Here is a 14,955-nt window from a genome sequence, read left to right on the forward strand (position 1 = left end):
TGTTTTTTTGTGTGTGTGTGTATTCAATTTTTGTCCCTTCCCAGTACCTCCGGTATTTCACCTCTCGCCGGCCAAGTCAACAGTCACGTACGGTTCAAACCTCACACTTGCTTGCTCTGTGAGCAGCTTTCCAGCTCTCATCTCCCTCACTTGGAGCCACCGGCACGACGACCGACATAAAGGTCACGACACCATAGCAACATCGACAATGCAAACACCGCCCATGGCTCCATCGATACTGTACAACTGGACAATCACCCTTGACCTCGAGTGGGTTGCCAAAATCGACGGGGGCGACTACGAGTGCATCGCAACGTACGCCCGTGAACCACACGGGAACACAAGCAGCATGGAGTCGGTCGGCAGTGTGTCGGTGGATGTTGGCAGTAGTGCGGACGAAGAGGCAGCCCCCATCCCCTCCGCCTTTGCCAAGAACAGCCTTGTGTGGATCGCCAGCACAGTGATTGCCGGTAGTGTCGTGATCGCTATGGCAACGTACATGCTGGTGAAGTCGTCACACAGGAAGCGGAGCACCTCCCTCTCCATTGCACTTACGGGTAAGGAAAAACAGTCACCTCTCATTCTCTTCTTCCTCTCCTCTCTTTTCCTTCTCATTTTAAAATGAAGTTTATAGTTACAACCGTGGTTGGTTACCACCCTTTGTCTCATTTTCACTATTAACCCTTTGCCGGTCTATCTCAATGTATGTGAGGGGTGGTGACGCACATACATGTACACACAACCAGCAATAACTCAAGAACCATGTGATGTAGGTATGGGTAAACCATATATTTTCAAAATCTGTATGCCTGAACGCGTCCAGAAAATTCAAATATGACTAGGTCCAGGCAAGGATAGGGCCCATGGTAGCCCTTCAAATTGAGAGAAAATACAATTGCGAATGAAATACACGAATATCACAGCACGAAGGGCATACCAAGTTCGTGATGGAGCTGAAGTCGTACGATAAACAATCAGGTAAGGGCTACATCTTTACAAGAAATGTAGGATCTCTACAATACCGCCATTGAACACCAACACCTCGCCATCGGCGATACGCCAGCAGCAGCAATTCCCATTCCACGATATCGCAGCATCGGTTTGTTCATCTCAGGGCTGCTCGCGTCAGATTCACTCTCGCTCAGATGAGCACTCAGGCGCAAGCTTACGCATGCCGTGATTCTCACGGCCGGGCGAATCAGCTGATCGCACCTGACGAGTCCTTGTGACTCTGTCGCCGTGTCGGCAGCAAGAAGGCTTCCTCTCTGTTTGGAGAATTTTGTTTCTTCATTCGTGGACGATATATTTTTGAACTAGCAGGACTCAACGGAGCTCTTTTTCTCAACACACTACACTGCAAAACCTCCCGGGAGATCCAGCCTGGACTGGTGGTGTTACTGCTCTCAGAACGCTTGTCAAACACGGCCCCAAGAGATGCACTCGCATTCTCGAAATGCACGAATGGCGGATGGTCGTCTTTTCCAATTTCAACAAACTCCAGTCGTTCGATACGGCAAAAATTTGTATGGTAAGCATGGTTGTTTTGTACATCGTCAGAAAGCCTTGGACCTCAGCTACGCGTAGAACGCCATTTTAGCTGTCTCCTAGCAACAAGACCCCCAAAAAATGAGGGCCAAACGTACCGATACTATAGTATCGGTTCGCTTATGGTAGACCGGTAAAGGGTTAATAAAGTTCATTTCAAAAGTCCAGACCTCTGGTTTCAAAAAACCGTTAAGGCCAGCATCTATACCACATAAAATCTGTGATCACTTTGTGCATAACATTTCCGAAGGTGTTGGGTTTGTTGCAATGTCGCTGTCCAATTGCCACAAGGAATACTCTACCTTTGGAAGTGTTCCTTTGGTATGTGTCCTTGCATCCGCGTGGGCATTTGTGCTTGCATATGCACATATGTGCATGTGCCTGTATGTGTGTGTGTGTATGTGTGTGTGTGTATGTGTGTGTGTGTATACCTGTATGGGAATGCAGAGTCGTCTGAACGCATTAGCAGTTTAGCACACGCTACTTACTGGTAAATGGCCGTCTCTTGCGCCACAACTGAGATGATGACATCACGATGAAATCAGGACACTATGATGACATCATGACACTATGATGACATCATGGTGACACAATGATGTCATCATGATGACACACTATGATGACACCATGATGATAACAGTTGCACGTGCTGTTCTTTTCATGCAGATCATGAGAGTGTAACGAGCACCATGATGCATAACATGAACCGCTGCACGAGCACAACACTGACGACGCGTCAAGCGTATTCCCGTTCCGCGGCTCTATTTCAGCGCTTCGGCTTCTCCAGGAAGACGCCTTTGCCGGAAACGCCATCGTGCAGCAGCGGAATGGACGCGGTGAGCTCCAGAATCTCCAGCACTGAGATGGTCGAGTCGGAGATGCTATGCACGGCATCGTTCCATCAGCAAGCGGCTTACAGCTCTACAGGAAACACTTCGACGGCGGCGAGACGAAACTCGGCGGATGCAGCACTGAATCGGTACGAGTGTAGCAGCCGACGACGCATCAGCAACGATTACAACCGCTTCCCGCTGCGGTCAAAGTCCCTGCATCTGAAAAAAGAACTCGTCGTCGGCTCCTCGCCCAACTATGACGTGATGCAAAGCGGAATCCAGCACCCGACCGCGTCCGTGGACTCAGACCTGGTCGCTTCTCAGAATGTCGGCAATAAGAGCGGTGTGGGATCTGACACCGAGTACTCCTGCTACAATATTATTAGCAACCGAAAACGCCTCAGTACAGAGATTTCTGTGCTGCCACCGTTGGATAAGCGCGATTCACAGGATAGTGAAGGTAGGCCTTCTGCTTGGTTTTCACAAGACATTCTGGAGTCAGAGAACAATGTTGTCGGGTGATTAAGAACTAGTAGGGGGGGGGGGGGGGGGGTCAGCCTCGTAGCCTGGATCAATCTTATAAACTAGCAGGATACGCCCAGGTAGAGCCACCTTGCATACCTCGCTATTTTTTTTTCTTTTACAAAGACCACTTAAATGCCAAACATGAGATGCAGCTAGGGGAAGCACGCACAACCTGAATCGTGGCAGTGGTGGTGGGGGGGGGGGGGGGGGCTATGCTGCGCTTGGCGAAATTCTAGCCTGTCCGTTCTTCGGCACTACGTGCTTCGGCGCTCAACCGTACTCCAGTCTAATCTTTCCCACCATGCTCTCTCATTGCTCTGCATGGACATTTTCCGACACGGCCATAAGAACAGACACTGCGATCTGAACCGGTTCCATAAACTCAGTAGTGTCTTGTCTAAACGCTTGGCTCACATCCATGGGAGAAACCTATTTGGAATACATGCCTGATTTTCATAATACACTGGCGGCACATATACAGCCTGATTTTTAGTGCTGACATGCTTAGAAATCGACCCGATTCGAATAGAAGCCTGGTGTGAAAAACAGGCGCGTAGGATAGCTTTTAGAGGAGGTCCGGCAGGAGGTTGGTCCCGGGTGGCTGTCACCCGGGAAAATTTGAAATTAGGGTGCATAATCCTGCATTCTGGGCACCTTTGGCCGTGGTCAGGCGAAAAAGTAGTCCGGCCAGAGCGGGACTGGCCGGACCGGCTGCTACGCCCCTGGAATAGCAGCCTAGCCCCTGGAATTGCAGCCTAGCCCCTGGAATAGCGACCTAGCCCCTGGAATAGCAGGCTAGCCCTGACATCGGCTTCTACAGGTCTTAGCCCGGTATTAATATGCTACATCATGGTAAATGGTTGAAGTACTGTAATTTCAGAAATTTTCGGTGCTCAACATTTTCGGTATGAGGGCAAAACGCCTGTTTAGGTGAACTGAAATTTTCGGTACAGAGAAGCAGTTCCCGATTGGATTATGTGTGTTAGTGTTTGTTCGGTGTATTGAATTATTTTTAGGTGTGAAACAGATGCACCGAAAGTACCGAAAATAAAAGTACACCGATAAATTAGTGAAATAATATCTGTATGTGATCATACAGTAGTGTCTTGTACAAAACCCTACCTCTGTTGTCTCCTCGTCGGTTATTCATATATTATAGAAGCCTGTTTTTGAATACAAGCCTGATTTTTCGAGATACACTGTCCCCACGTAAGCCTGGTTTTAGTGTTTGCACACACATAGAAATACCTGTCTTGTATAGAAGCCTGTCTTATAATAGAAGACTGCAAAATGTTCCCCAAAAGTCTTGTAAGCCGCGGCTTTTATACACGATTTTACGGTATTCAAAATCGGTAACCCCGGATGCCTCGTTAGAAATAATATTAAAAATTCACTGTTCGCGATGAAGGGTGGCGGCGTTCCTACGAATACCTCATTAGGGTCCCTTTAGTTAATAGGAAAGTAGGTGATACTTCCTCCGCATCATTAAAATTGTCGCTTCCCGGAGCGATTTTTCAAATTTATTTTGTCCACTCGAAGGGCGAAGAAATTAGCTAGAAATTGAGGCTGAGCATTGTCGACGAACCAAGCTTTAGTCTGTGGCCTCCCGCTTCGCTGCACCTGCAGCTAAGGTCGACGTCTTCATCAGAGCTTGAGGTGGACCCTTCAGCACTCAACAATACGCTGAACAAGACGCGCGTTCAAATTCAGATCAAGAAACTTCGTTTTCAAGCGATCCATGCCTCCAGGTGGCAGGCGATGAAGGCAAGCTAGCATTTTTCAAGTACACTGAAGTGACTTTCCAGCGCGATAGGGTAAGCAGTTCCGCACCTTCTTTCCTTGGCAAGCTCTTCGTTGATTTTGTTGTTGTTTTCAGACCTGCTATCATCGCAGTAACATGTAGACAGCCAGCGCAGTTTCGGAATCCGAGAACACTTCGTTCTTGCCATCGTCAACTTCAGCAAGCAAATTCAGGAGAGATACCAGCATTCTTATACCCGAGCTTGCAATCTTGATGAATGCTCACGTGAGCGATGTGGGATGGCACGAACTCCAGAAAAAAACGATTCACGGTCTGGGGCGGAATAGTGCGGAGCGCGATGAATTTGTTTGGTGCGGAAGAGAGCTCCGACAAAGTCTGAAACCCCTAGGGCTTCAGAAACAAGTAGACGTTGCACAGGAAGGGTCGCACCAATGTTCAAACAAAGAAAACGGCTATTACCGACAGTCTGACTAAGGCGAGCCAAGTCACATAAACATTGCGATGTGCGAAGCGACAATTTTAATGGCGCGGAGGAAGCAATAAGTAAAAGTGGGGAGGCTTCCTGCAGTTTCATAAACAGTTTTAAAGAGGAGAGCACACACGCTCTCTTCCATTAACACTGCAATAATTCAACTCATTTCGCAATATTACGACGTTTCGGCAAATTGCCTTCATCAGGTAAATAGGTGGTGTTAGTCGATATCATACCATAACGTGTAGCTCTTTGGTCCTCTTTTCGTCTTATAAAATTAATAAATAGGATGCGTTGTCATTTTCAATACAATTCTCCACGAGCTTGTATATGCGTCTGTATGTTTGGTTGCGTCTGGCAGGCCAAGGTTCTAACTCCTACAACCACACTAGTTCTAGTAGACCAATAATGTCAATTACCTCCACAAAGCACACTCATCTGTCCCGCACCAGTTTTCAAGACAGGTACCACAGCACTTATACGGCGAGGAGAGACGTCGGCGAGAAGCATAGTGTTGCTGAGAGGGGGCGTGTGTCTAGTAAGTGTGTGTGTGTGTGTGGGGGGGGGGTGTAATTGTGTGTGTGTGTGTGTGTGTGTGAGCGTAAGTGCACGTGTGCATGTGTATGCGGGTGTGTGTGGGGGGTGTAAGTGTGTGTGTGTGTGTGTGTGTAAGCGTAAGTGCGTGTGTGCATGTGTGTGCGTGTGTGTGTGTGCGTGCACACGATTGTTTGCACGTATGTGCGCGTGTGTGCATGCATTCCGAGTTTTGCAGTGTATCTCACGCACATCACATGCTCTAAAGGCATCTTTGCCTACTGGATTGTTAAGACTGTTGTCCTAGCCTTAACGTTGATGGGGATACACAAGAGAGAGATTGGAAGGTTTGTCACAACTCTGAGTTTCACGTATTACTACGATCATCAGGCAAGTAACATTAGTAGGCGGGTAGTAACACGTGAAACTCAGAGTTGTGACAAACCTTCCAATCTCTCTCTTGTGTACAAGGCTCTGTTCTACATGGGTATTGAGCACTCTTCGGACAGTGAAGCACACCACTTGACTACGTTGATGGGGATACCAAATTACAGTGATTTTTCTTTCTTGTATGTCCTGGTCAAATATAGCTGCTTTTCATAGACCCCAATTATAGCACATTGCATGATTGAGCTGGTACACTCAACACCCAGTAAGGGGGGGGGGGGGGAGTCTAGCAATATCAATAATTTTCATGAAACGATAAAGTTTAGTTATGACCCTCCCCCACCCACCTACCCACTCCCTTCAACTGAAATAAATTGATTACACAGCTAGAATTGATTGATGTTTCAGCTATCGATATTTTTCAAAACGAAACTCTCCTCAACCCATCCACCCATAAACGAAACTTTTCTCTTTGTGAAAAAGATCGATAATTACGGACGGCCCCTACATTGTAAGCCCATTGTGCAATGACAGAATTTGTACCGCAAACACCCCACACAGCAACCTGGGCATGGTCGTCTGGGGTGTTGAACAGGGCATTGCTGATCCCAGCGTACTCACATAACAGTCCGTGCGCCAGGCCACTGAGTGGGCCGTTTTCATTTTCCTGGGTCCGATCCCGCGGGAAAAAGTCTGCACAAAACTGTGTTGGTGAAGATGATGATGACAATGGCAGTTGGGGGAGAAATTTGGCAATTGTTTTGGCCTTTCTCGCAGCCTGTCTTCGCTCCATTGATGTCTTTTGCAAGAAGTGCTACGAGGCACAGCTAGAATGGATAATAGTTGACAGCAGTGCAAGCATTCACAACAAAGCTATTACAGCTGATCGCTTGTCACACTCAGATCTGTGATAATCCTCTGGCTGAGCTAACAGCAGTACTGGGAGAACACATGGATGTTTGCACACTAGCACAAAGAAGTGAGTCATTCTCCTTCTGCGGAAAGGCTGCAATACCCAAGGTCCTCTTCGTGCTGTTCTCACACAATGCCAAGACGCGTTGGAGCACGATCTACCTGAGAAGACACACAGATCGCACAAGATAAGGCAGCATTTTAAGTTTTTAACGACAGGAGGAATAATGCATGAAACACAGAAAGTAATTCAATGGAAAAAAGTGCTCCGCTCTTTATATACTACACTTTTCCAATGTTATACAGATAATACACTGAACTCCATGGAAGTGGATTTGGTTGTCCCTATTAGTATAATTGCAGTGGGTGCTGCTTCACTTGAACCATATTTTGGTTCCAGTGAAGCAGCACTCACTGCAACAATTTGCAGAAAAATTTCTCAATCACATCGTCGCGCATCACATCGCGTCGCAGAAGTGATATTATGCATCGCGCTTTAGAATGTTGGCATGGCTGGGCATCACTGCCGGTAGTTCTGCCAAGAGGACGTAACCCGGATTATTAACCCCTGGTGGATCGGTTACACACAGAAACACAGCAGGTTCGAGGCAGTGTCTGCATGCGATACACCATGCACACAAACCTTCATAAGGTAAGGTTCTTATGAGAAAAAGCGCGCTTTCAATCTGGAAACCACAGCAGATCGTTGACGCACTGCCCCAGCCGGTACCTCAGTTTGTCGCTACGTAATGTGGGCAGCAAGCCCCTTCAGACCCCTCGTGCAAAGTTGCATGCTCTTGGGGCTATGGACTCTTGGTTCAGCCACCAAACTATGAATGCAGGGGAGCTGCGTCAGCGGCGTACATGAAACGAGACAGCATTCGGTTCGTTTCAATCGATAATATCAACAAAGAATGAATTATTACAATGACACCAAGAGAAGCTTTCATGGCAATTAAGTCCAGCATGTCCATCTGCAGCCATGCAGCAGCAGCAACGAGGGTACATCTCAAGAGAATACAACTACAAGTCCATACCCACTAAAATGTCATGCAAATTTTACAATAATTATACAGAGTATAAAGACATACAAATTTCGCACTTTTGGATTCCTCAACAGTACCATCCTAAGCACAGGCACACTAAAAGGGAAGAGAAAACATTTATTTATGACATCGTATTCCTTTGGATGCTTCTTTCTTCTTGTTGTGCTATTTTCAACAAGGCAACACTTGTGCTCGTAAAAATACTAAAAAACAATTTTGAGATTCCACTTAGTGCCATCGGTTATTCCAGGCAGGAATGCTCAAACCATTATCATTTCACTACACAACAATATGTACTTACTAAGATCCGCCATGAGAGCTTGGTGTCCGCGGCTCTTGGAAAGCGCAGCTCGTCTACTTCTCGATGCCAGTCGGCGAAACCAGCAAATCGGGGAGAGCAGTTTCTTCCATAAATAAAGGCCAAGATGGCGTTTGCGATTCAAATTTTCTACTCGGCGTCAAAGCACAACATTGAACTCATCATCTTCCATTGCTGCAAAGGCAAAGGAGCGAAGACAGGCCGCGAGAAAGGCCAAAACAATTGCCAAATTTCTCCCCCAACTGCCATTGTCGTCATCATCTTCACCAACACAGTTTTGTGCAGACTTTTTCCCGCGGGATCGGACCCAGGAAAATGAAAACGGCCCACTCAGTGGCCTGGCGCACGGACTGGGGTGTTGAACAGTGCATTGCTGATCCCAGTGTACTCACGTGCATTACTCTTACATTCCATATTTGGCAATGCGCAATGGGCACTAATAGTTGTTTGACTGTGTTGGTTTGTGTTTTGTTACATTCTCCCGTTGTTTACATGCAGAAACCTCACTGTCGCTGATGCAGAGCAACTCCCCGTCGCTTAGCCCCACGATCAGCAGGGCATCGATCCTCAGCAACGTGTCCGCTGTTGGTAGCACCGCCGGCGCCAGCAGTGGCTATAGTGGCAAAACTGCCGTTGCCACGAGTAACGTCAGTCAGCATATCGGCATGGATTCCGGCTACTCGACTTGGCAGCACGCACAGCATTATGATATATACGCGGCCACCGGCAGTACCAACGCCAGCAGCGGCGCATCAACGGCAAGAAGTAGCATGGGAACCGTTGGCAGTAACCTAGCAACCCTTGGCAGTAGCATAGCAACCCGGGACAGTGACGCACCACTGTCGCTCGAGGCCAGCATCGAGGTGTATGAGGAAACAGCTGGTGTGGCTGCATTGGCTGGCAATGCCGAGGGTACCTACAGTGATTCGCCATACGCGGCCACATCCCCCTACACAGCCACGTACCACAGCATGCGTAGGGATGAAATCTATGAAGCTATGGACTACGGCTGTCGGTTTGAACGGGCATCACACGACGACGACGAAGACGACAGCCACGGCAGTGCTGAAGTGCCCGCGGCAGCCGCGTCGCGTCTAGACAGAGTCGTCGATGCAGTGAGAACGCACAGCTGGAACAATCTGGTGTCAAAGAGCAGCACTGAGATACTGGCTGGTGGCGGTGCGGGTGGCAAAGCAACGGCGGACTGTGATTATGACATGTATGCCGAGACGAACAACGCCGTGTCGGTCAATCAGGATAAGCCGGCTCCAGGCAGCTGTGATGACAGCGAGGTGAGTGAACATGCGCTACTAGGCTCCGGTTCGGAGTATAGCTCGTACGGCGTGTCGCAGGGTACCCACCAGGGCGATGCCAGCCTGAATCCGAGCGCCGTCCGCCAGAACCTGGCAATGTCGGGCAGTTTTCCTGGCGACCAGAAAGAAGCGGACGGGTTTGCTTTCGCGGCGGCGCCGTCCCGAGACGCTAGCGGATATTGTTCGCCGAGCAACCAACCGGACAAGTATGCCACTGTTGACCTCACCCCAAGGCACAGCAGTCCCAGATTGCTGGACACCAGCCCTGCAAACAGCACCACCAGTAGTAGCAGAGGGAAGGAGGTGCGACTTTTCTCAATGTCTAGCACAATCCTGAGCGTTATAAGAGTCATGAGGCAGCGCCCTAAGCCAACGAAGCATGAGGCGGGCCAAAAGACGAGTGCAAAGCCACAAGGCAAAGGCACTGATGCGCACTCAAAGAGTGACTTGAACAAGCATGGCTCGGCGGCTGTCGAATGCAACACAGTGCAGTATGACCAACCACGCAGCGAAACAGCAGTTGGGCAAGCATCAACAAACCACTCTACTGCCCAGATGCGAAGGCAAGGTGCCATATCGAGCTGTGGCACGGCCTCGCACAGCTGTGGGCCATCATGCAGCGAGCGATACTGCGACGTCTTCGAGAGAGAGTCCGGCGCCTTTCAAGCAACAACTGCACCAACACACTACAACCGGATATACCAAGCCCAGTGCAGAAGTTCTGTGTCAGTGCAAGATACCATGCCACAGTTTCAAGCACCAGGCGAGCTGCCGACTGACTTGAAAACCAGTGGCAAAAGCAGCAGTGAAGTCAACAACCAACATCTTGCAGCCAACAAGCAATACAGCCATTTAGATGCGGCTGGGCGCTGTGAGCAAGCGAAGGGAGACTACAATAAGTCGTCAAACGTCAAGACGAGTAGTTCACTTCACAACACCAAGCTATCAGATCTGATATTCGAACAAGATGAGCATGAAAAGCTGCGTATCACACCGTTAAGAGACGCAGAACAAGACTCCATGGCTGAGAACCTCCTCTACCAACAGCAAGGACTTGGCAGTGACACAGGAAAACTGCCAACTTACGTGAAAAGCAGCGGCGAAAGCAGCAGCGAAGTCAGCAACCAACATCGTGCAGCCAACCAGCAATACAGCCATTTAGATGTGGCTGGCAGCTTCGAGCAAGCGAAGGGTGGGTACAATAAGTTATCCAAAGTCACAACGAGTAGTACAAAGCTCTCAGATTCGGTATTTGAACAAGACGAGTATAACAAGTTGGGTACCGCTTCGACAAGGGATGCCGAAGAAGACTCCATGCCTGAGAATCTTCTGAACGAACAGCAAGGACTTGACGGTGAGACAGGAAAGTTGCCAACTGAGGTGAAAACCAGTGGCGAAAGCAGCAGTGAAGTCACCAACCAACATCTTGCAGCCAACCGACAATACAGCCATTTAGATGCGGCTGGGCGCTGTGAGCAAGCGAAGGGAGACTACAATAAGTTGTCTTACATCAAGACGAGTAGTTCACTTCACAACACCAAGCTGTCAGATTCGATATTCGAACAATATGAGTGTCATAGGCTGGGCACTCCATCGTCAAGGGACACCGAAAAAGACTTCATGGAAGAGAACCTCCTCTACGAACAGGAGTGGTTCGAGGGCAATGTCGATAAAGTCGCACACGCTGTCTCTACTGCTTTCGACGAGTCAATCGCAAAGAAGAACCCTGTGTGCGAGCACCTACCTAACGGACGGCAGTGTCTTGACCGTGGAACTGTCAAATACGAAAACAGCGTAGTGTCTGAAACAGTGTGCAGCAGTAATCCCTCTGTCCCTGACACAACGTGCCATCACCATGATCACGCACAGAGCATAAATCACACAGAGACGGTCTGACTGGAACTCCTCCTCCACCCCCCACCCCCCCCCCCCTCCCCTCCCCCCCCCACACACATACATACATGACTGCACACTATAATTGCGAATCACACAGAGGCGATCTGACGGGAAATCCCCCCCCCCCCCCCCCCCCCACCGACCCACACACACATACACATGACTGCACACTGTAATAGCACATCACACCGGGTCCATCTGTCCAGAAATCCTCTACTTCCCGCTTCTCCCACTGCCACACACATCACCCACAAACACTCTCGTTTTACATCTGTCCACCTAGCACCTTCCCATTCTTCTTTCGTTTCTCACTGAATCTATTTTCGGGATGCCTTCATTGCCAAGAACGAAGATAACTCGCTTGGCAAACATTCACCTGTGTTATGTGGACATAGACAAAATGTACAGATACTAGTGCATTGATATTACTGTCGACCGTTGCATGTCACCATGCTTGCATAAGAACAAGAAATACATGTACATGACCGTATTGGCGAAGGTGTGATATTTCTTTTATAAGGGTACCTGGCTCATTTAAAACGAGAGAGCTTGGAAGCTCAGGGCCTTACGCTATGCTTTTTTTGCCTAGCTAGCTCATTTTATTATTATTATTATTATTATTATTTATCATCATGCATGTTATTAGAACTGATGGAAATGTGTTTTTCCATTGATTAGCTACATCAAACTTCCTCTTTGCATTCGAGGGTATACCGGTAATACGACACCGTCTACCACTTGAGTGACCGTTCCATATCCTTATTGACTTCTTTTTCCTTGGTGCAAGTCACACCATTGTATGTTCTTCACTATCTTTACCTTCACTGGGTCTTCACATTGTCTATAGCCTCATCTTTTACCTTTTCTTTTTCCTCTTTGCCTCATCGTTTGCGTCATCGGCGCTCTTTGAATTTGTGTGTCAACACTGTTGGGTTGTTCGATGTTAAATAATAAAATACTACTAATAATACTACTACCTTTATTACCTAGGCAAAAAAAAGCATATGGATGTTATAAATTCTTCATTTCTCCGATTTTTTCTCAAGACATAACCTGGGATTCAAACCCGCACTATCGCCCTCCATGCATTCCCCCAATACACTTCGCATACATACGAATTCTTCCAAGTTGCTTCACATTATGATCTTGCATTTGAAAGCCCTACAAGCATTTGAATATTGTGGCATCTGTTTGTGGCTAGCTGTCTTTGATGGTAAGTACGGCACGGGACAGGTACGAGATAGTGCAAGGTATGCCGATGGCACAAACAAACAAACAAATAAACACCAAATTAAAGCTGTGTGGACCCTGGCTAGCGCCAGACGTTACTGAAGTAACGTTTTCTGCATCGCTACGGGAATAAATATCAAATTAGAGCTGTGTGGACCTTGGCTAGCGCCAGACGTTACTGAAGTAGCGTCTTCTGCATCGCTACGGGAATAAAAGCATGTTTTATCGCAGTGAATGGGATTTCGGTCTTTGACCACTTTGTGGTGGGTCTCATCTACTCACCTCCCACCGCTTAGGAGCTGCATCTGCGCCTTGATCCAAGAGGGTGGTGGCGTTCCTGCGGATGCGGAAAACTGGGCCTTTGGCCGAGTCTCACGCGAACCGTGAAATTGTTTTCGTTCATCTTTTTTTATTTACACTCATAATACAGTGTTGTATTCTGAAGGACCACGAAGCGACTTTTTGTGTGTGGCGGATGTATTACAATGAATCATGTCATGTATGCACACTATATTCACAGCGGGGATACCACTGGCATCCCGAATGAAATTGACTATGTCCCAGGTACTTATCGCGTGGCACTATCGCGCTTGGCAAATCGCTGGAAACTTGCTCAATGCGCACACCCGTTTCACATGAGAAAGACAGACAAACAGACAGACGGACAGACAGACAGGCAAACAGACATACAGAGAGAGAGAGAGAGAGAGACAGAGACAGAGAGAGACAGAGTGTGTGTGTGTGTGTGTGTGTGTGTGTGTGTGTGTGTGTGTGTGTGTGTGTGTGTGTGTGTGTGTGTGTGTGTGTGTGTGTGTGTGTGTGTGTGTGTGTGTGTGTGTGTGTGTGTGTGTGTGTGTGTGTGTGTGTGTGTGTGTGTGTGTGTGTGTGTGTGTGTGTGTGTGTGTGTGTGTGTGTGTGTGTGTGTGTGTGTGTGTGTGTGTGTGTGTGTGTGTGTGTGTGTGTGTGTGTGTGTGTGTGTGTGTGTGTGTGTGTGTGTGTGTGTGTGTGTGTGTGTGTGTGTGTGTGTGTGTGTGTGTGTGTGTGTGTGTGTGTGTGTGTGTGTGTGTGTGTGTGTGTGTGTGTGTGTGTGTGTGTGTGTGTGTGTGTGTGTGTGTGTGTGTGTGTGTGTGTGTGTGTGTGTGTGTGTGTGTGTGTGTGTGTGTGTGTGTGTGTGTGTGTGTGTGTGTGTGTGTGTGTGTGTGTGTGTGTGTGTGTGTGTGTGTGTGTGTGTGTGTGTGTGTGTGTGTGTGTGTGTGTGTGTGTGTGTGTGTGTGTGTGTGTGTGTGTGTGTGTGTGTGTGTGTGTGTGTGTGTGTGTGTGTGTGTGTGTGTGTGTGTGTGTGTGTGTGTGTGTGTGTGTGTGTGTGTGTGTGTGTGTGTGTGTGTGTGTGTGTGTGTGTGTGTGTGTGTGTGTGTGTGTGTGTGTGTGTGTGTGTGTGTGTGTGTGTGTGTGTGTGTGTGTGTGTGTGTGTGTGTGAAAGAGAGAGAGGGGGGGGGGGGGGGAGGGAGAGGAGAGAGAGTCGATAGACAGAGACACAGAGACAGACAGAGATAGACAGAGACACAGAGACAGAGATAGACAGAGACGGACAGAGATAGAGACACAGACACAGAGAGAAAACGATTTGGATACCGTTACTCAAACTCCCTGGTGCACAGTCAAGACCAGTTATTGCACTTGTCGGCACTTCACATTTCCCACACCTCATGGCCCAACCATGAAGACCGCATGCATGACAATCACCTGAGCTAGGTATTTTGTTTGCTGAGGTCTCCACCACTGACTTGTTATTAATGTCCGCACGCAGACACTAGCAGAATTATTCCGTAGTGTATAGTATCAAAGCCTGCCTCATATAGAAGCCTGTGTTCCAACACGAGTCTGATTTTTCAAGGTACATCGTCGGCAAATAATCCTGGTTAGGGAATCACCTGATTTGATTACTAGTCGAATGATACAGGCGACATATGCATGGAGGACTGCAGCGCTGGATGGCCAAATCACATGCCAATTTCAGGCAAAAAAAGGTTCACCATGCCCACAATCACTAGTTTGTGAAACTCAATGCCACAGGTGCTGCAAAAGTGTTGACCCCCCCCCCCCCAAACACAAGATACCATGTATGTGTTAAAAAAGCTTTATTTTAGTAAAAAAAACCGGACCATTACACTTTACAGTACA

The 14,955-nt window shown here is 48.1% G+C and overlaps 2 protein-coding genes across 2 annotated transcripts; both read left to right on the forward strand.

Annotated features, from left to right (window-relative positions):
• The first annotated feature begins 73 nt into the window (after positions 1–73).
• LOC135827149 (uncharacterized) lies at positions 74–2,900 on the forward strand. Its single transcript, XM_065339674.1, has 2 exons — positions 74–557; positions 2,212–2,900. The coding sequence occupies exons 1-2, from the start codon at positions 209–211 to the stop codon at positions 2,898–2,900; spliced, it is 1,038 nt and encodes a 345-aa protein (XP_065195746.1). The 5' UTR covers positions 74–208.
• Positions 2,901–5,526: 2,626 nt separating this feature from the next.
• Positions 5,527–11,558, forward strand: LOC135827464 (uncharacterized). Its single transcript, XM_065339958.1, has 2 exons — positions 5,527–5,675; positions 8,834–11,558. The coding sequence occupies exons 1-2, from the start codon at positions 5,546–5,548 to the stop codon at positions 11,542–11,544; spliced, it is 2,841 nt and encodes a 946-aa protein (XP_065196030.1). The 5' UTR covers positions 5,527–5,545; the 3' UTR covers positions 11,545–11,558.
• Positions 11,559–14,955: the final 3,397 nt, after the last annotated feature.

Source organism: Sycon ciliatum, chromosome 11 (genome assembly GCF_964019385.1).
Source record: "Sycon ciliatum chromosome 11, ocSycCili1.1, whole genome shotgun sequence".
Classification (NCBI taxonomy): domain Eukaryota; kingdom Metazoa; phylum Porifera; class Calcarea; order Leucosolenida; family Sycettidae; genus Sycon; species Sycon ciliatum.